Source organism: Lepus europaeus, chromosome 19 (genome assembly GCF_033115175.1).
Source record: "Lepus europaeus isolate LE1 chromosome 19, mLepTim1.pri, whole genome shotgun sequence".
NCBI classification, from domain to species: Eukaryota; Metazoa; Chordata; class Mammalia; order Lagomorpha; family Leporidae; genus Lepus; species Lepus europaeus.
This window is the reverse complement of record NC_084845.1, coordinates 4837909-4858401: the sequence shown is the minus strand read 5'-3', so window position 1 is coordinate 4858401 and position 20493 is coordinate 4837909. Positions and strand designations below refer to the sequence as shown.

At 41.9% G+C, this 20493-nt stretch overlaps 2 protein-coding genes across 7 annotated transcripts in view; one reads left to right on the top strand and one right to left on the bottom strand.

Moving 5' to 3' along the window:
* The window catches only part of LOC133748873 (zinc finger protein 677-like), an 89187-nt gene extending 83030 nt beyond the window's left edge, over positions 1-6157 (bottom strand). For 2 of the 6 annotated variants that reach the window (XM_062177950.1, XM_062177949.1), the window contains exons 1-2: positions 6101-6157; positions 2698-2760 (exon numbers count right to left, since the gene is read on the bottom strand). In XM_062177950.1, the coding sequence (XP_062033934.1) occupies positions 2698-2712 (15 nt within the window). In that variant the 5' untranslated portion in view covers positions 2713-2760; positions 6101-6157. Of the gene's footprint in view, positions 1-2697; positions 2761-3041; positions 3158-4604; positions 5198-6010; positions 6070-6100 lie in introns of those variants that run through there. The other 4 variants (XM_062177945.1, XM_062177946.1, XM_062177944.1 and 1 more) reach the window with 4 other exon arrangements.
* A 10331-nt stretch (positions 6158-16488) lies between these two features.
* On the top strand, positions 16489-17406 carry LOC133748722 (vomeronasal type-1 receptor 2-like). Its single transcript, XM_062177654.1, has one exon. It carries the CDS (start codon positions 16489-16491, stop codon positions 17404-17406), a length of 918 nt encoding a protein of 305 aa, XP_062033638.1.
* The last annotated feature ends 3087 nt before the right edge of the window (positions 17407-20493 follow it).

Below are 20493 nucleotides of genomic sequence, written 5' to 3'. Positions count from 1 at the left end.
GCACTCATATGGGATGCCAGCACTGCAGGTGGAGGCTTAGCCTGCTATGTCACAGAGCCAGCCCCTACCCTTTACCTTCTTCTTTCAAGACTCTTATTGTATGTTCATTCATATGCTTGATGATGACCCAAAGCTTTCTTAGTCATTTTTAATTTTTCTTCATTTGTTCCCTGTCTGCTCAGACTAGTAGGTAACCTCAATTAGTTTGTATTTAAATTTTCTAATTCTTTATTGTCAAGCTGCTGTTGAAATTCAATAGAAAATTTGTGTTACCGTTTACTTTTCAGCTCCAAAAATTTTTATTTTCCATTTAAAAAAAATAAGATTTATTTATGTGAGAGACAGTTTCAGAGAGAGGAAGAGAGAGAGAGTGAGCACTTTCCATCTATTTGCTGGTTCATTACACAAATGGCCACAATGCCCAGGGCTGTGTTAAGCTGAAGCCAGGAGTCCAGAACTCCATCTGGGTCTCCCACGTAGGTGGCAGTGGCCCAAGCAATCGGGCCATCTTCTGCTGCTTTCCCAGGTGCATTAGCAGGGAGCTGGATCAGAAGTGGAGCAGCCGGGAGTTGAATCAGTGCTCATATGAGATGCTGGTGTTGCATATGGCAGCTTAACCCAGCGTTGCATAGGGCACCATAATGCTGGCCCCTATTTTCCACCTTATAGTCTGTTGAAAATTACTATCATGTTTTCTTTTACTTTCAGGGTTCCTTTACCTTTCTGGGCATCTTTAAGATAGCAGACATAATCTATTTTTCAGTAAAGACATTGTCTACATTTCCTCCTGAACATCATCATTAAACCCGTAGTCATACTTCAAGTTGCCTAATATGGAGACTTCGACAGAGAGCTGTACTGCTGCTGCCTTACTCAGAAGGAGCCAGTGTGACACTCTTTGTAACAGTTAAAAAAAATGGTAAAGGACTCACGTCTTAAAAAAGATGATGTTCCAAAGAGGACCCAAAAAACTCAAGTTATCTTTATATTTGCTAATGTAAAAACAACTCCAAGACACATACTATGCTAATATTTAAACACACAGAATAAAATATCACAATGCATTCATTAAAGAATATTTTACAAAATCACATAATATATAAAATCATTTTTTAAAAGATTTATTTAAAGTCAGAGTTACACAGAGAGAGAAGGAGAGGCAGAGAGAGGTCTTCCATCTGCTGGTTCACTCTCCAATTGGCTGCAACAGCCAGAGCTGCGCTGATCCTAAGCCAGGAGCCAGGAGCCAGGAGCTTCCTCCCGGTCTTCCTACATGGGTGCAGGGGCCCAAGGACTTGGGGCATCTTCTACTGCTTTCCCAGGCCACAGCAGAGAGCTGGCTCAGAAGTGGAGCAGCCAGGACCGAACTGGTGCCCATATGGGATGCTGGCACTACAGGCAGTGGCTTTACCCACTATGCCACAGTGCTGACCCCTAAAATCATTTTTATTAAGATTTACACTAAAAAGAATTACAGTAGTTCCTGGTGGATATAGTGAGTAGCAGACAATGTGAGAGGGAGAAAAGTGTTCTACTTCTTAGTCTCTAAGTAGCACCACTGTATGGAGTTTTATCACAAAAATGTTTATATCATGATATTTTATACAAACTAAATATAACATCTAACAACAAATAGAATAATCAGAATTTGGCTTCAGCCTCTCTGAAGACAAGTTTTGCTTCCAGGTTTTACCAAAATGTAACCACTTATTTAAAACACCAGTTAGTTTCTAAATAAATAGTAGGTTTCATGAGACAGCTACACTTTCAATAATTTAAAGAACACACTACTAATTAGGCTGATCCCATATTTTAAAACCAATTATTAAAAAATCCTCACTCCATGGGTTGGCCCTCTGGTGTATTGGGCTAGACCTCTGCCTGCAGCGCCAGCATCCCATACAGGTGCCAGTTTGTCCTGGCTGGTCCTCTTCCAATCCAGCTCTCTGCTGTGGCCTGGGAAAGCAGCAGACGATGGCCCAAGTCCTTGGTCACCCGTACCTGCATGGGAGACCCAGAAGCAGCTCCTGGCTCCTGGCTTTGGATCGGCATGGCTCCAGCTGTTGCGGTCACTTGGGGAGTGAACCAGCAGATGGAAGACCTCTCTCTGTCTGTAACTCTACCTCTCAAATAATAAAATCTTAAAAAAAAAAAAAAAAACAACAAAAAACCCTTTCACTTAAAAAAAAAAACCCACTTTAATATCTGTTCCTAGATTTCCCATTCTACTCCAAATTACTATTTTTTGGAGCTAGAAACACATTGCTTCAATTATTTAGCTTCAAATGCATTACAAAATTAAGTTGAGCAAGTTTCTCCATCAGTCTTCCTTTCTAAGGTTTTTCAGGTATTTATGCCCATTCATCACTTACATAAGCGATTTCTTTAATCGTAGGTTATAAAGGACTAACTGAAAGGACATCTAGATGGAGTCTCTAAACAATTCCTACTGTCCAATGTCACTGACATCAAGGAACCTGCCATCAATCTTCAATACACTGCTGGGCACAGAATCCTTCCCAAGATGAACCTCTTGCCAACTTCCCTGTCACTGGTCACTACGTGAAGCTGAGAGAGGAGTCATGAGAGACCCTGGGTGTGAATACATGCTAGGTAGGACACTTCAAAGATCACCAAGTCTAAAAACTGGCTTTTCAGGAAGAAGACATAACAACCAAATGAGAATATGACTTTTACCTGGGAAAGAGCCATTCTCTTTTTTTCCTCTTCCTTTGGGCTTCCTTCTCAGGAAAGATTTGCCTGTGTGTTAAAAATATGCTGTTTAGTGTTTAGAATCAGCATGTTCCCTTCTTCTACCACAAGTACACATCACATACAGGGAACCTTGTATTTATTTGAAAGAGTTACAGAGAGAACAGGTGAGAGAGACAGAGAGAGTGAGTGAGCGAGCGAGGGAGGGGCTGCCTTTGAAAGCCATTAGTAGGGAGCTGGATAGGAAGTGGAGCAGCCAGGATTCAAACCAGTGCCCATATGGGATCCCGGCACTGCAGGCAGTGTCTTTACATGGCCATAATGCCTACCCCAACAAAGAATCTTCATATAGGGAAGAGATGATCCGTTGATGTTCACTTCAACGGGAGGGGTTGTGGGACTGTAGGCTCCTTTACAGAGACTGGGTGGTAGTATTGGCAACCATTTCCCCAGAAAGCCCCTCCCTCCTGCTGCAGTCCACATCCTACTTCATCCCCATTGTCCTCTGTCCACTCGGCACTCAGTCAAAAGGAGACTGCTTCATTCAACTTCACGGCCTTTCCCTAGGTAGTGAGCATCCAATGACTGGTACGCAGATAGGAAAAACCGCCCCTCTCTCAATTTGTACCAACTCTGAAGATCACTTTAGTCCCAGAGCTCCTTGCTGGGGCCATAGTGAGAAGCTTAAATTTCTGTCTGATGGAGAGAGGAAATTACAAACAAGGTTTAATGCCCAGAGATGACACAATCAAACTTAAGACTTACTCCTTATTCAGAGATGAAGAAACAGAGGCAAGGGAAAAGCTCAGAGAGAGGCGTCTCTCTTATTTCTGAGCCTTGGCTCAATTTGTTTCCTAATGTTTTTCAGCATTTTTGGAGGACAGATCCACTTAAAATTCTATGGATAATGTGGGTACCTCCTTTCAAAAACTGGCACCTACAGACACATTTAATTCTGAGTCATTCTGGCACTCCCATTTGCTCAGATTCAGAATTCCTGTTCTACTCCAGGATATAGATGTATACATTGAGGCTCAGATGGCAGGTTGGGGTCACTTTGCCAAGCTACATAAAAAAGTTCGAGTTGAGTGGGCAGAACTTGATGTAAGTGAATTCTGAAACGGTGGGACAGACAGCAGTGGGAAGGGTTTGTTCTTATTCCAGATTATCTTTCACACTCCTGAACAGAAGCTTCTACTAGTACCACAGATTTCATCAAGGTCAAGCATTTATCTCCTCTTTTCCAAGACAAAGTTTAAAAAGATATGAAATTACTAATAGTTATGACTTACGGAAAACATGAGAGGGGGGTCAGTTTGAAGGACCCCAAATCTGGGAATCCAACGTGCTCGGGTGGCCACCCAAAGACCCACACACCAGACAGGTAGATGCAAGAGCAAGAGGATTTTTATTAGGTGTTTGCCCAAACGGGCTCCCCTGCACCACAGGTGGTCGAGAGAGCCCCAAGCAGGGGTTACAGGCAGTTTTTAAAGACAATAGCCACATGATTAACATATGTATGCGGAGCGTTTGGTGATTAGCTATTTTGAAGGGCAACAGGCATGCAAACTCTAGATGCAATTTTTAGCGAGGGAAGGGGTGATGGTCTTTCCTGGAAAAGCCGCAAAATGTTCTGCTCGTTAATCTAGGGTACATTTGGCGCCTGTGTTGGGAGGGGGTAAGTTTATACAATGGTCACTAAGTTACAGAAACTTACTGCAGCTCCTGCAAGTGTTATCGCTATCGCGTGAGACAGTTACACAGAACAGTTACACAAGGCAGTTTCCCAAGGTTATTCTGCAGGCAGGTGGAGACACAGTTATCTTAAGGAATGTCTACCGCCAGCAGCTAAACTTTATAACCTTTTACTATAATATTATTTTAATATTTACTTTTAGCAGGGGTCTTACAAGTTGTGGAGAGAAACTGAGCAAATTCTTCACAGATGTAGGGAAGAAAACTCCACATGAATTCAGCCCGTCCTTCAATACTGCAGAGAGGGGTCCAAGGAGACTTGAGGGGAACAGTGTACTTAGCTGGAGACTTCAGGTTAGAGCAGGCGAATTCAAAGATCCCATATAACTGATTAAACTAGGTTCTGAGGCCAGCGCCGTGGCTTAACAGGCTAATCCTCCACCTTGCGGCGCCGGCAGACCGGGTTCTAGTCCCGGTTGGGGCACTGGATTCTGTCCCGGTTGCCCCTCTTCCTGTCCAGCTCTCTGCTGTGGCCTGGGAGGGCAGTGGAGGATGGCCCAAGTGCTTGGGCCCTGCACCTGCATGGGAGACCAGGAGAAGCATCTGGCTCCTGGCTTCGGATCAGCGCGATGCACTGGCCGCAGTGGACATTGGAGGGTGAACCAACGGCAAAGGGGAAGACCTTTCTCTCTGTCTCTCTCTCTCACTGTCCACTCTGCCTGTCAAAAAACAAAAAAAAAACAAAAAAAAACCAAAAAAAACTAGGTTCTGAGTGTTAAATGATAATCAACATCCTTGTTAGATACATAGTAAAACACTGTAAAATCAGTGACCATACATCAAACAAAATAGTTCCAATACCCAACTAAAGAGAAGAAAGCAATTAAATTTCATAATCTTAACTATAATCTCAGGAAGAAGAGTAACTTGGAACATAATACAAATCCAATTAATTCTGGGATGAAATTTTACAAGTTTTGAGTATACGTCAAATTTAGGCAAAGAATGACAAGAGCCCCCAAAGAGGCGGGCGAGGTCAACACTGTGAACGTGTTTTTAAAAAAAGCACCATGGAGTCCGCCCCCGTTTCTTGTGCTCTCCTCTCCCGACCAACAGAGCTGATTCTGCCCTCTGGCTAAATAGGGTTCTTATCTCCTCGTGCAACTCAGTGAGAGAAAAGTGCAGAAGCACCACGTTCTGGATTTTGCACTTCTCCCCTTCCGCCTGCTTTCAGCAAAGTGAATTAATCCGAGAGTAACCAGTGACCGCCGATTCCAGGTCCCACATCCCAGGGTTCCCCCTCGGTCCGCGAACCTCGCTGCTGCTTCCCCTCTGTTCCCCTCCTCCCCCGCGTCTGCCCCGCTCTGCGGCTCGCTCCCCGACCTTCCCCCTTCCCCTCTTGCCCTCCGGAGCGGAGAACGGCGCGCGGCCAGCAATCGGGAGTCAGAGCCGCGTGCCGAGGAGGAAGGCATCCGGGCCTCACAACGCCTTTAATCGAAAATGGACGCGGAGCTCGCGGACCCGCACGGAGCGACAGGACTCGGAACGCCGGACGGCGACGCAACGAGAGGGCCGAGCTCGCGGCGGAGAGGTCTTAGCTTACAAGGCTACCCCCCGAAACCCGGTTCTGCAGCGCAGGCGCCACGGACCCGCAGACCGGACGTCTGAACCAGAAAAACCGAGACTCACTCACCAGAGCGCACCGGCGGCCTCGCGCTATCCACTTCCGGGTCCGCCACTTCCGGGTCTGCCACCCGGAAGTGGATCGGGCGCGCGTGCGCGCTGGCGCGGGGCGCGGGGCGCGGGGCGCGGGCAGTGTCCGCGCCGGGAAGAGGCGGGGTCTGGAGCGTGTTCCTCTGTGCCTGGGATGCAGCGCGCACTCGGGCTGCGGCGGGAGGAGCAGCGGTTGCACAGTTGTCCGCGTGGGTGATGGGAACCCATGCCGGTGCGGGCGGTGCAGCTTTACCGTAGCGCCCACCACGAGGTGACTGGTTTGTGCTCGCCGCCCGCTAGGGAGGCCGGAGATCCGCCTTCACTCTTCAGGCCAAGATCCTGCTTGACCGGAACAAAAATCTCTGCTTGTATCGATTTAAATTCAGTTTCCTTTTTTTAACTCTGTATTGCACTCCACACGTCCTGAGGTGAATTAAAATACCTTTGAGAGGGTCTGGAAACATATTGTATTTTGCTTGTCATTGATTGCTGCAACTAATGTCAGTTCCTAAAGTCCGTATTCTCGATGATTTGGAAGTGGTGTTTTCCTTTTTTATTGTTATTTCATTTTATTTAAGGCATACAAGTTTCGTGTATTTCATATATACAGATTCAGGAACACAGTGGTACTTCCCACCCTCCCGCCCACGCTCCAACTCTTCTTCCTCCTCCCTCTCTCATTCCAACTCCTAATTTTTACAAAGACCTACTTTCAGTTTACTTCCTTATCGTGAGGTTAATCCTACACTAAGAGTTCAACAAACAGTATGAAGAAAAAAAAAAAAAAGAGAGACACGGGCTCATCTAATTTCAAAATGTCACTTCACGCCAATACAGTACATTTTAGGTATTCTATTAGTTACCTTGTATCAGGGAAAACATATGGTATCTGTCTTTTGGGAATTGCTTATTTCACTAAGTATAATGGTTTCCAGTTGCATCTATTTTTTTTGCAAAAGACAGGATTTCATTTATTTTTATTTTTTTTATGGCTGAGTAGTACTCCATAGTGTATATACACCATAATTGCTTTACTAGTCTTCAGTTGATGGACATCTGGATTGATTCCATATCTTAGCTATTGGGCATTGTGCTGCAATGAACACGAGGGTACAGATAACTCTTTCATATGCTGATTAGCTCAGGGAACTGGATTGAAAGTAGAGCAGCTGGGATCCAAACCGGTGCCCATGTGGGATGGATGCCTGCTGGCCCCTTAAATTATTAATTTTGAAAGTATTCTTGGAAACCTTTAATAAGGATGCCTATGTGAACAATAAAAGTAAACTAATTTTTCAAATTTGCAATAACATGATTTACACCTGTAATGGTTTTTAATCTGAGAGTTCACAGTTCCTTTTCTGTTTGTGGAAATTCTGAAGGTGATGCAAGCTGGAATTTGGCTCAGCACTGTACATGCTGCAGAATTTTCCTCAAGATTATTTCCTATAAAGGGTATGGGCATACCTCTGTTTTCCCCAGAACTAGTATCAGTTTCTCAAACTTTGAAGTTTTCTCCCTCCAGTGTTTTACCAAGGTTTCATATTTTTATTTTTTAAACATTTATTTATTTTGAAAGGCAAGGTTATAGAGAGAGAGAGGGAGAGAGGGAAGTGAGAGGGAGTGGGAGGGGCAGGGGAGAGGAGGAGGTGGAGGTGGAGAGGGAGGAGAGGGAGTGAAAGGGGGAGGTGGAGAGATGGAGGTGGAGGTGCAGATGGAGGTAATCTTGCATCTTTTGGTTCACTCTCCAGATGATCGTATTGGTCTGGGATGGCCCAGGGCAAAGCCAAGAACTGGGAACTCCACTCAGGTCTTCCATGTGGCTGGTAGGGACACAAGTACTTGGGCCATCATCAGCTGCCTTCTCAGACGCATTATTAGCAGGGAGTTGGATCAAAAGTGGAACATGTTGGGGCTTGAACCTGTGCTCCTATAGGATGCCAGTGTTACAGGCAGTGGCTTAACCTGAGTGCCACAACATTGGATCCCAAGGCCTTTTTTTCCTTAAATAAATTTCTGGAATCAAATGAACTTAGATTTTTAAAAATTGATTCTTTTATTTATTTATTTAAAGATGTATTTTATTTATTTGAAAGACAGAGTTACAGAGAGAGGTCTTCCATCTCCCCAGATGGCTGGGGAGCTGTGCTGGGGAGCTGCACTGATCTGAAGCCAGGAGCCAGGAGCTTCTTCCAGGTCTCCCAGATGGGTGCAGTGGCCCAAGGACTTGGACCATCTTTTACTACTTTCCCAGGCCATAGCAGAGAGCTGGATTGGAAGAGGAGCAGCTGGGACTAGAACCGGTACCCATATGGGATGCTGGCTCTTCAGGCCAGGGCTTTAACCCATTGCGCCACAGCGCCGGCCCCAATTCTTTTATTTGAAAGAGTTACAGAGAGAGAGGGAGATCTTCTATCAGCTAGTTCACTCCCAAGATGGCCATAATGGCCAGAACTGGGCCAGGCTGATGCCAGGAGACAGGAGCTTCATCCAGATCTCTCACATGGTTGCAGAGGCCCAAACACTTGGGCCATTTTCCATTGCTTTTCCAGGCCATTAGCTGGAAGCTGGATTGGAAGCGGAGCAGCCTTCACATGCACCAGTGCCCATACTGGATGCTGGCATCAGATGGTGGCCTCATCCATTATGCCACAATGGCTGCCCCAGCATTCAAATTGGAAAATATATTTCTCTCCAATGAGGAAACAGAAACAATCCTTCCTCCTGTTTCTTTCTCCAAGCTCCCAGCGCTGAGCTCACCCTACGTACACAAAACTCATTTGAAGCCAGGACTGTACACCTTTGGGGCCAAGAGGTGCTGATATTTGAATTCCTTGCTTTTATTTTCAGCCCCATCTCTCTTAAAATGAGAACACCTAAACCCGTGTTTTTCATTGAATATCCTACCCTTGTATATGGTATACAAGGTTGTATGTGATAACATGGTAATTCTGACCAGCTGAACTGACTTCTCTTTATTCAGGAAAATAGATTTTAGCTTTTAAAAATTTTACCATAGGAGCATCCCATGTGAGCAATGGTTTGAGCCCCAGCTGCTTTGCTTTTGATCCAGCTCCCTACAAATGTGCCTTGGAAAACAGTGGAAAATGGCCCAAGTAATTGGGCCCTGTCATCCGTGTGGGAGATCTGGATGGAGTTTCTGGCTTGTGTCTTGTCTAGCTCCAACCACTGCAGCCATTTGGTGATTGAAACAGTGCATCTCTCTCTATCTCTCCCTCTTTTTCTGCCATTGTCTTTCAAATAAATAAATAAATATCTTAAAAATATTATTGTATATTGAAAAATTTTAATTGTATATATTCATAGGGTACAAGGTGATGTTATGATATATGTATAAAATGTGGAAGGATTAAAGCAAGCTAATTAACCTATTCATCACCTCAAATACTTATTTCTATGTGGGGCAAACATTTGAAATTGTTAGCAATTTTGCAATACGTTGTAGTCACAATGCTGTGTAACAGATCTTAAACATATTCCTTGTGTCTCACTGAAACTTGGTACTCTTTGACCAACATTTTCCCATTCCACCCAACCCCAGCCTCCAGTAACCACCATTCTTTCTCTTCTTCTGTGAGTTCTATTGTTTTAGATTCCATCAGAAGTTAACACACAATATTTGTCTTTGTGGGTACAGCTGATTTCACTTAGTATCATGTCCAACAGGTTCATCCATGTTGTTGCAACAGAATTCCCTTCTTTTTAAAGGCTGAATAGTGTTCCGTTGTCTGTGTGTACACACACCACCTCTTCTTTATCCACTCATCTGATGATGGACACCTTGGTTGACTCCATATGTTGGCTATCATGAACAGTGCTGCTATAAACCTTAGGATATTTTTAGTCATTCTCCATTAGTAATATGAAGACTTTGTCTTGTCAAGTTATGAAAAAGTCATCAATTCCTAATTTTTAATATTTTAATTTAACATCAATATATTACATTCTTCCAAATAGATATTTTTTGTAACTATTAGTAGGATCTTTTGATTTCTCTTTATCTCAATAAATATGATGGATTTCTCAATATTAGATCACTTCTGAATTCCAGATATAAACTTCACCTGCTCATCATATATATTTGTTTAATCATTTTCAGCTTTTTGATATTTTTTTTAGATATTTCCATCTCTAATCAGAAGTGAGGTCATTCTGCAGTATTCTTTTTGGTACAACCTTAAGATGTTTTAATATCAGTATTTTTGATTTAAAATCTTTTAGAAATTTTACTTCCTCTTCAGTATCTTTGAATTGAGTAAGCGGCATTGGCTTATCTAACATTCAAAAGAATGGAAGAATCTGCCTGCTTATTATATTTTGTATTTGTGAGGGACTCATAAACTTCTCCCTTTCTAATATGGTTTTCTTCTGTTTAGATTCCTGATCTCAAAACTAGTACAGCATATTTTCCCAGAAAATGTTCATTTCTTCTAGATTTTCTAATTGGTTTGTAATGAGTTGGGAGAAGGGGGACATATTTTCTAATATTAATTTTTTCAACTTAACATTTTTTTCATAAGATTTATGATTTAAGCACTGTCACAGTGTTGCATGGTCATTGTCACTATCCATCTCCAGAAGTTTTCCATCACCCAAACAGAAGCTGGGTAGCTATTAAGCAATAGCTCCTCTTTCCCCCTCCATCCAGCCCTTCATGAACCTTGTTCTACTTTATTTCTGCATGAATTTGACTACACTAGGCATCTCGTCTAAGAGGAATTGTATACTAGTTGTCCTTTCCTATTTGGTTTATTTCACTTGGCATACTGTTTAAAAGGTTCATCCATGCTGTAGGATGTATCAGAACTTCATTCTTTAAAAAAGTTGAATAACATTTTATAATATGGATATATCATTTTTGATTGATTTACTCATCTATTAGTGGACATTTGGGTTGCATCCACCTTTTGGCTATCACGATTAATACTTCTATGATTATTGTTATACAAATATCTGTTCCAATCTTTGCTTTCAACTATTTGGGTATATAGTTGGAAGTAAATCACTGAATCATAAGTACTTATATTTTAATTTTTCAAGGAACCATCATTTATGAAGACTGAATCACTTGACATTGGCCTCCTCAGTGTTTAAGGGTTGCATTTTCTCCACATCCTCTCTAAGATTCATTGCTTTTTCTTTTTTTGGATAATAGATAGCTTTGTTGCTATGGGATTCAGCACTTTAAATATTTAATTTTTAAATAAACTTTTTATTTTAGAATAGTTTTAAATTTACAAAACAGAAATTGTGAAGTAGTACAAAGAGTTCCCATATACTCTACACCCAGTTTCCCCCAATATCAACATCTTACATTAGTAATATATTTATCACAATTAGCCACACCCAAATTCCTCTATATTTTAAAAAAGATTCTATTATTTATTTTATATAAATGACCAGAGTTACAGAGAGGGAGGGAGAGATCTTCCATCCACTTCACTCCCCCAAATGGCTGCAACAGCCGGAGCTGGGCCAAGTCAAAGCCAGGATCCAGGAGCTTATTCTGGGTCTCCCATGTGAGTGCAGGGCCCAAGCTCCTTCTGCTGCTTTCCCACTCACATTAGCAGGGACCTGGATCAGAATGGAGCTACCAGGAATCTAACTGGCATCCACTCGGGATGCTAGCACGGCAGGTGGCAGCTTAACCTGCTATGCTACAGTGCCAGCCCCCTCTACCTTATTTTTTTAATGTAAACTTCCTCTATCCACCCCACTCTTCCCATTCTCTAGTAATAACTATTTGTGCTCAGATTTAGGTTTTTTTTTTTTCCTTACATGTATCAGGGAGAACATGTAGTATTTGTGTTTGTGTGGCTGGCTCATTTCACTTAACATGATATTTTTCAATTCCACCCATTTTTGCTGCAAATGATAGGAGTTCATTCCTTATTTATAGATGAATGTTATTACATTGTGTATATATACCACATTTTCTTTATCCATTCATTTGATGATGGATACCCTGGTTGATTTCAAATCTTGGCTATTGTGAACCGTCCTGCTATAAAATGTTGGAGCAGGTATCTCTTTAATACCATATTTTCAGGTCTTTTGGATATATAACCAGTAGTGGATTGGTAAATCAAATGGCAGTTCTAGTTTTTAAAGAAATTGTCGGAGGTCACCCGACAAACCACACGGAGACGCAGCACTCAGTCAATTCATCACCACGTTTATTGCCTCGTCGCATTCCAGGCCAAAGTAGGGGGCCCGGTGATGAGGGACTGGAGGCCATCTCCCCGGGGAAACTCTTCAGCCTCCAGCCCTGAGCACACAGAAAGACAAGGATATATACCCCAGGCCCCATACAGATAACATTCATTGTGTGCAATCATGCATAACACAGGAACAAAACAAGTTTACAAGGTAGCAAAGATCAGGGTACAAGCTCTGCTGATAGAGCAAAGAACATCATACACCTCATCAGAAGTCACATCCTGCCTGCAGGAATGTGGGACGAAAAGTCTTGTGCCTTCAGAACACCAAGCACAGGAAACAGGATTAGATAAGGGACAGCCTCAGCCTGCTGCATCTCATGTCGGGCCAGGGCACTAGCCCCGACATCTCCCCCTTCTTGTTTGTACAAGAATGGCCTGGTGTTTATGGTAACTGGTGTCTACACTGTCCAGAGGGCCGCGGGGGAGGGTCCATCCCCCACAAGTCCCTCGCGTTAAATGCTGAACGGCGTGGACTCGTGCCTGTCTTAGGTGCCCCGCAGCGCTTACTCTGCTTACCCGTCATCAAGGATACAGGAAGCATGCCCTGTCCTCTGTCTTAGGTTGCTAGAGAAGCCTGCAAGTGCTTCCCCGTCGTTGACTACCGGTCCACCCTAAGAACAGTGTAGGAGCAAGCGGTCAATGAGGCAGTTGGGAAGAGAGAGACCGAGGCTTCCACGGCATATCACATACTGCAGCCCCTGTTTTAGAGAGTGTCCTTGAGGGTATGTACTGTCCTTTTGATAGCCTCTCTGTTTGCACACATTGGAGTGGTGGGAACGTTTTGTTGTTTTACTTCACATCAGTCTACAGGCAGGGCTAGGCAGGCAGGCAGAAGACAGAGGTTGTGGGGACTGACCTTGACTTATCTATGACTTGTTTATGCGCTGCCTACAAGAAATTTCTATATTGTTTTCCATAGTGGTTGTATTGATCTATGTTGCCATCAACTGTGTACAAGAGTTCTCCTTTTTCTACATCCTCATCAGCATTTGTGACTTTCTTTTTGATAATAGCTTTTCTAACAGGGGTGAGGTAACAGCTCATTGTGGTTTTTATTTCCATTTCCTTGATGGCTAGTAAAGCATTTTTCATGTAATTTTTGGCCATTTGTATTTCTTCTTTTGAGAAATGTCTGTTCAGGTCCTTTGCACATTTCTTAACTTGACTGGTTGTTTTTTGTTGTTAAGTTTTTTGAGTTGCTGATATTTTGGATATTAGTCCGTTAGATAAGTAGCTTGCAGATATTTTCTCCCATCTTGTTGGATATCTCTTCACTCTATTGATTATCTCTTTTGCTGCCAGAACCTTCTGAGTTTGAAATAATACCATTTGTCTAGTTTTACTTTTGTTGCTTGCACCTTTGGGGTCTTATCCTAGACATCATTGCTTGCACCAGTATCTTCAAGTGTTTCCCTAGGTTTTATTCAAGTAATTCCATATTGACATCAAATTTTTTACTTTGTACTTACCAAGTTAAAAATCCTTAAATAGTTTGTGTGATTCTGATTTTTCTGCACCCAAATGAAATAATGATAGCATTCCAGGGCCTAACAATTAACAATGAATTAGACTGAGGGTAGAAGGAATTCTCGTGGAAGCAGAGATCTAATGAGATAGGTGAGCTTCTGTCAGGCCTTCCTGGCTCAGTCCTCAGCATTTCCTGTTATTCCATGGGAGACCCTCTCTGCCCATGGGAACAAGGGAAAAAGGAAGAGTCTTTCTCAAACACTCCAGTTGTCTCTTTGGATATACTCATGAGAATCTTCCAAAAGATTCCGGAATTAAAAAGTTTTCAGAACTACTGTCAGCTCCCTGAGTGTGAGCTGGCACTGTGGCTACAGGTGAAATGGTAATTGTGGTTCTGTGGGGAGATGAGGTCACAGAATGACATACCCTCTTCTCAGGCTCGGCCTTCCTCCCTCGCATGCAGCCTTAGGTTAAAAGTATCACACTGAGTTCACAGAAGGAGGAGTCTAGTATTTTTCTTTCAGTCTTAGAGACACAGTCTGCAAGGTAAGGAGGTATATCAGAAGTTTGGGTATGTGTGCATGTCTGGCAAATACATTCTGTCAGAGTAGAAACTGTTCCATTGGCAAAAGTACACATGAAGGATGAGTAATTTCTGAGACATGAGCTGAGCTTGTGGAGAGAGACTGGGAGTCTGGGACCCTAGACCAACACATGACTGTTGCTAATGTAATTTAATGGAATTCTTATTGAAGAGATTCTTGGTGTTTGAGCTAAGTGTTATCTAAGTCTGAAGTTTTATGCGTTTCAATGTTGTAATTTCCAAATTAATCTGTTGAATATGCTGTGCAAAATATCACAGAGATATTTCCAGGGGTAGCATAGTTATGTCTGTAAAAGATTTGTGCAAAGAATGATGAATGTGATGGAGCTAACTGAATGATTTATTCTCAGCAGAAACAGTGTGACTCAATAGCAATCGCTGAAATACAGTTATTTTTCTGTAATTTAGGTGTGATATGCCTAATGGAGACAGTCAATTTGTCTCTACTGAAAATTACTATGGTCTATTAATCATGGAGGAATATTTTACTTTCTGAAAATAGGGAAGATATATCCTGAAATTAAGAAAATTTAACATCATAATAGAGGGTTTCAGATAGCAAACAATCAAGGACTTTACTTTTAAATTATACTTTAATTTTAAAGAAAAAATTAATTTTAAATATAATCCCAGAAAAAAGAAGTTTTAAGGCTTATATGTTCCTCATTATATTTTCTCTGGTTAAAATATTTCAGTGTTACTCTCAAGCTGTCGCTTTCTCTTTTCAATTGATTAAAAGCACAAGGTTTCATGCCTCTAAGTTACATTTTGCAGATTTTTGCTGCATTTAAATAGCTTTTCCAAATAAAATATTAGTTCAAATTTCAATTAATTTCTCCAAAATAGTGAACATATAGTAACATAATCTGCAAAGATGATTAATTTATTTACTAATCTAAAATACTTTGTAGGTTATTTATGTTTCTTGTGTCAGATCCTAGGGCACAAACTAATTGTGCAATTTAATATCTGTGATGGATGCTATTATATTTTTTGTCTAGGCAAAAAATGAAACGAGTTTTTCTATTGCCTCCTAACATTTATCCACATTAAATAAATCAAGTTTGGTCACAAAAATTATTCAGTAAATATTCATTTATAACTTACATTGATATGCAGAATAGGTACATACACAAAAATAGAAAATTATCAAGCAAAATTTATAAAGAAAAATAAATTTGAAGTGTGATCAGATCAGTATATACATATGTGTCTGTTCTTGTGTATATACACACACAGACATGGAAGTCCTTCAAAGAGTTCATTAAAAGACAAAATTAAAAGATAAAAATAGGCCGGCGCCGCGGCTCACTAGGCTAATCCTCCGCCTTGCGGCGCCGGCACACCAGGTTCTAGTCCCGGTCAGGGCACCGATCCTGTCCCGGTTGCCCCTCTTCCAGGCCAGCTCTCTGCTGTGGCCAGGGAGTGCAGTGGAGGATGGCCCAAGTCCTTGGGCCCTGCACCCCATGGGAGACCGCAGCGGCCATTGGATGGTGAACCAACGGCAAAAGGTTGACCTTTCTCTCTGTCTCTCTCTCACTGTCCACTCTGCCTGTCCAAAAAAAAAAAAAGAATTAAAAAAAAGATAAAAATAGAAAGCATAAATTTTATTTCTCAACAGATGCCCAATCAAGTGCAAGACACTTTTAGTATAGCAATGCACTAAATATTAATGTCATTGATGTCAAACTACTCAGACTGGAATCCTTTTTCTACTGATATTCATATGAGTCATTTCATCTTCTTTTGGTTTAATTTTCCTAGATGCTGAAAAGAGGATGATAAGAGATGAACTCAAAGAGTTGTGAATATTACATATTAGAGTAGGTAAATCAGCAACAATAAGGGTTGACACTATCGTAAGTGGTATCATAATGAGCAACACATGAAACCTGGAAAATCTACTAACAACAAAGTGTATTTTAGCTATTAATACTCAGGGCAGGAATGCGAAGTGTCCACTTTATTTTCTATGCAAATATATTCTACAATTCATGTTTCCATGCAGAATCCTGTGCTTAAGAATTTGCATACTGCATCCTGGAAAATGGCAGAATGATCTCTGTGGATTTAAAAGTAGGAATGTTCTTTCTGTTCCAGATGGTTATTGGAATACTGGGGAATTTCTCACTTTTGTGTCGTTATACATCCCTTTATTTCAGCGGATGCAGGCTGAGACCCATGGACTTGATTCTCAGGCACCTGACTGTAGCCAACTCCTTGGTCATTGTCTCCAGAGGAATCCCATTGACCATGGCAGCTATTGGCTTAAAACATTTCACCAGTAGTTATGGGTGCAAAATTCTTTTATATGTTCACAGAGTAGCCAGGGGTGTGTCCATTGCTACCACCTGCCTCTCGAGTGTCTTCCAGGTTATCATAATCAACCCTAGGAACTCCAGGTGGGCCGTGATTAAAACAAAAGCCACAAGGTACGCTGGATCCTCTAATATCCTATGCTGGGTCTTCCACATGCTGGTGAATATCACTTTTCCTATTTATATGACTGACAAACAGACCAGTGAAAACATCACACAGAACAAATATTCAGCATATTGTCCTGCTCCACTTCATGACAAAGTCATAGGCTCAGTATATGCAGCACTGACATCTTCCCACGATGTTTCGTGTTTGGGACTTATGACCTGGGCCAGCGGCTCCATGGTTTTCATCCTGTACAGGCACAAGCAGCAGGTCCAACACATCCATGGGACCCATTTCTCCCCTAGATCCTCCCCTGAGGCCAGAGCCACCCAAAGCATCCTTGTCTTGGTGAGTACCTTTGTATTATTTTATGCCCTTTCTTCTATCATTTATGTTTACTTAGCTGTTTTTGATAATTCCAGTTGGTGGCTGGTGCGCATCGCTGCACTAATCACTGCAGGTTTTCCAACTATTAGCCCCTTTGTTCTCATGTGTCGTGAGCCCGGCTCATCCAGGCTCTGCTTTGTCTGCTGTGGAAGAGACATGTAAGTTCCTCATTTCATCTGAAAAATACAAGTTGTCTATCTTGCCTCATGTTCAGCTATTGATGACTCAGATAAGTAAATTTCATTTCAGAGTGAGTGATGAACAAGACAAACTGAGACTGGCTCAATATAAAATAGCAAATGATCCTAGCCATAGTCAATGAAATTTTATGTAATTAAAATGTAAGGACTTATATATTTTTATTGATTGTTGTGGTAGAGAAGTTCAGATTCCATAAATCATCCTGAAGTACTATAAGGATACTGGAAATATCTTTGAATGTGCAACTTTCAATCTGAGATGTTAAAATTTCCTAAGATGAACTTGAACTTGAAATTGAAAGGACAGCTGCATAACAAGGGTTTAGCTTCATCAAGCATGGAGCAGTAGATGAGTGTCGCGATCAAAGAGGCTCAACACCCATGCGTGTTGTAAGCAGATTCTCTTTATTCTTCCTTCTCCTCCTCTCCACACACTGCATATCCCTATATATATCCACCACAGCACTCTCCCGGGCTCATTTTAGGGCAAGCAAACATGCACGTACCAGCATGATAACAGAAAGTGGGCTAGAGCTAGCAAGGCCATCGTAGTTTCACACAGTACATCCTGCACGCAAGCTTCTAGGAAAACAGTTCCTGTCCTTGGGAGATATGGCGCTGTTTCCATAGTCACCGGCCAGAGACCATTGCTCTGGCTGACTGCCACGTCTGTCGAGGGCAAGCTCTGTCCCCCGGCAGATGAGTCTCAACTTGGAGCCAATATACATGTATCGATTTTGATCATGAGAAATTGTGTTGATTTTAAGACACCAGAAGAGCAAAATGGACAACTTCAGAAGTAAAAAAGATTTTTAACTCAAACTTACAAAATAGATTAAAAATTGTTTTTGAAATTTTTTTTTTGACAGGCAGAGTGGACAGTGAGAGAGAGAGACAGAGAGAAAGGTCTTCCTTTTGCCATTGGTTCACCCTCCAATGGCTGCCGCGGTAGCGCGCTGCAGCCGGCGCACCGCGCTGTTCCGATGGCAGGAGCCAGGTGCTTCTCCTGGTCTCCCATGGGGTGCAGGACCCAAGGACTTGGGCCATCCTCCACTGCACTTCCAATATTTCAAAAATTGGAACAGAGAGTTCAAAAATATCTCTCACTTGGTATCTATAATGTTAACATCATGCCATGGCACAAGTGTCAAGACTAGAGAGCCAATATTGGTACACTATTATTCAAAAACTCCAGATTTTATTTACAATTTGCCTGTTTTAATAGTTTTTTCTCTATCAGGATCCAGGCCAAAATACCACATTGCATTTAGTCATCTTGTCTCCCCAGTATGTACTGCACTATGTTTTTGCTGGTTTTTCATGACCTTGATAGGTTTGAGGAGTCCTAGTTTAGTACTTATTAGAATGTTCCTAAAATTGAATTTGGTGCTTTTCTTATGGGTATAATGGTTTTATGGGTTTTGGGGAATAATGTCACATTTTCTGACAACATATATCATCAAAAGTTTTGTGCAATCAGTATGAGTTATCTATCGAGGTGATAATCTTGATCAGTTAAGGCAGCCTTTTTCAGGTTTAGTCACTGTGAAGTTATTGTTTTCCCTCTTACACTTATTCTTGGAAGGGATTTTCTAAGGCCTGTGTGTGCGTGTGTGTGTGTGTGTATGTGTGTAGTGGAGCATCTGAATTAAGCTGTACCTACCATAGGGCTAGGTATTCACATATATTATTTGCTATTCTTCTACAGGGTGGACTGGTCTTTCTTCCCCTCATTTATTTGTCTATTCAATTATGTATTCATATCAGCGTAAATTTATTTATAGTTACTCTGTACTTTGTGTTATAATTCAACATTATACAATCTGTTTTGTTACTTAAATTGTTACAGCTTTGGTCAGTGTGAACTTTGGTATAATAAAAATACGTACCTGGTCTTTGTTTCTGGTTTCTGTCAAAAAGCCTCAAAACCCACTGGAATTGCTTAAATGATAATAACTTTTTATACCAATGAGACACCTCATGGCACTAGGGGTGAGCTTTCCTTATGTAGCTGTAGGATGGAAGCTGGTCAACAGAAAGACTCATGGTATAATTAGAGGGTTGGAACATTTGGACTCCAAAAACTCTGGGGAGGGCAGGGAGGTTGGAGGTTACTGTCAATCACGTTGTCATTGATTCAATCAGTAATTCCTTGGTAATAGAACTCTGATAAAAATTCTGGACACTGAGGTTTGGAGGAGCTTTCCAGTGTGGTGAGTAGACAGAAGCTGCCATGCTAGGACCTTTCCAGACCTTGCCTTATGTACTTCTTGATCTGGCTGCTTCTTGATATCATATGTAATGAAATGGTGATCATTAGTATAGCACTTTCCTGAGTTCAATGAGCCGTTTTAGTGAATTACTTAACCACAGGGGCCTATGGAAGCCCTGAATGTATAGTTGGCCTGGTAGGAGTGAGATTGCCCTGGGGATGCCTAAAACTTGCAACTGGCATCTGAAGTGAAGGAGTTTGCCCTGAACTTGGGTGGTCAATGTTGGTACCAGGTAGTGCCAGACTTGTTATACATGCTATAATGCCATATGGTCCACATAGATCTTTTCTTGGTGAAATTTTTATGTGTAAACAGTTAAGATATTCTGAAAAGCATATGCTTTGTAGATTAAATTTGCTCTTTTTTAAAGATTTATTTTATTTATTTGAAAGACAGAGTTACAGAGAGAGGTAGAGACACAGAGAGAGGTCTTCCATCCTCTGGTTTACTTCCCAGATGGCTGCAACTGCTGGAGCTTGGCTGATCAAAGGCAGGAGCCAGGTACTTCTTCCCGGTCTCCCACATGGGTGCAGGGGCTCAAGGACTTGGGCCATCCTCTACTGTTTTCCCAGGCCATAGCAGAGAGCTGGATGGGAAGTGGAGCAGCTGGGACTAGAATCGGCGTCCATATGGGATGCTGGCGCTTCAGGCCAGGGCTTTAACCCACTGAGCCACAGTGCCGGCCCCTTAAATTTACTCTTTAGATTGAAATTTTAGATTCCATCTGAAATAAGTTCACAATTTTAGAAAATTTTTTAAAATTTACACAAAATGAA

What these genes read in the sequence shown, in the direction of transcription:
- LOC133748722 (XM_062177654.1), top strand. Translation starts at nt 16,489, where the DNA reads ATGATCTCTGTGGATTTAAAAGTAGGAATGTTCTTTCTGTTCCAGATG.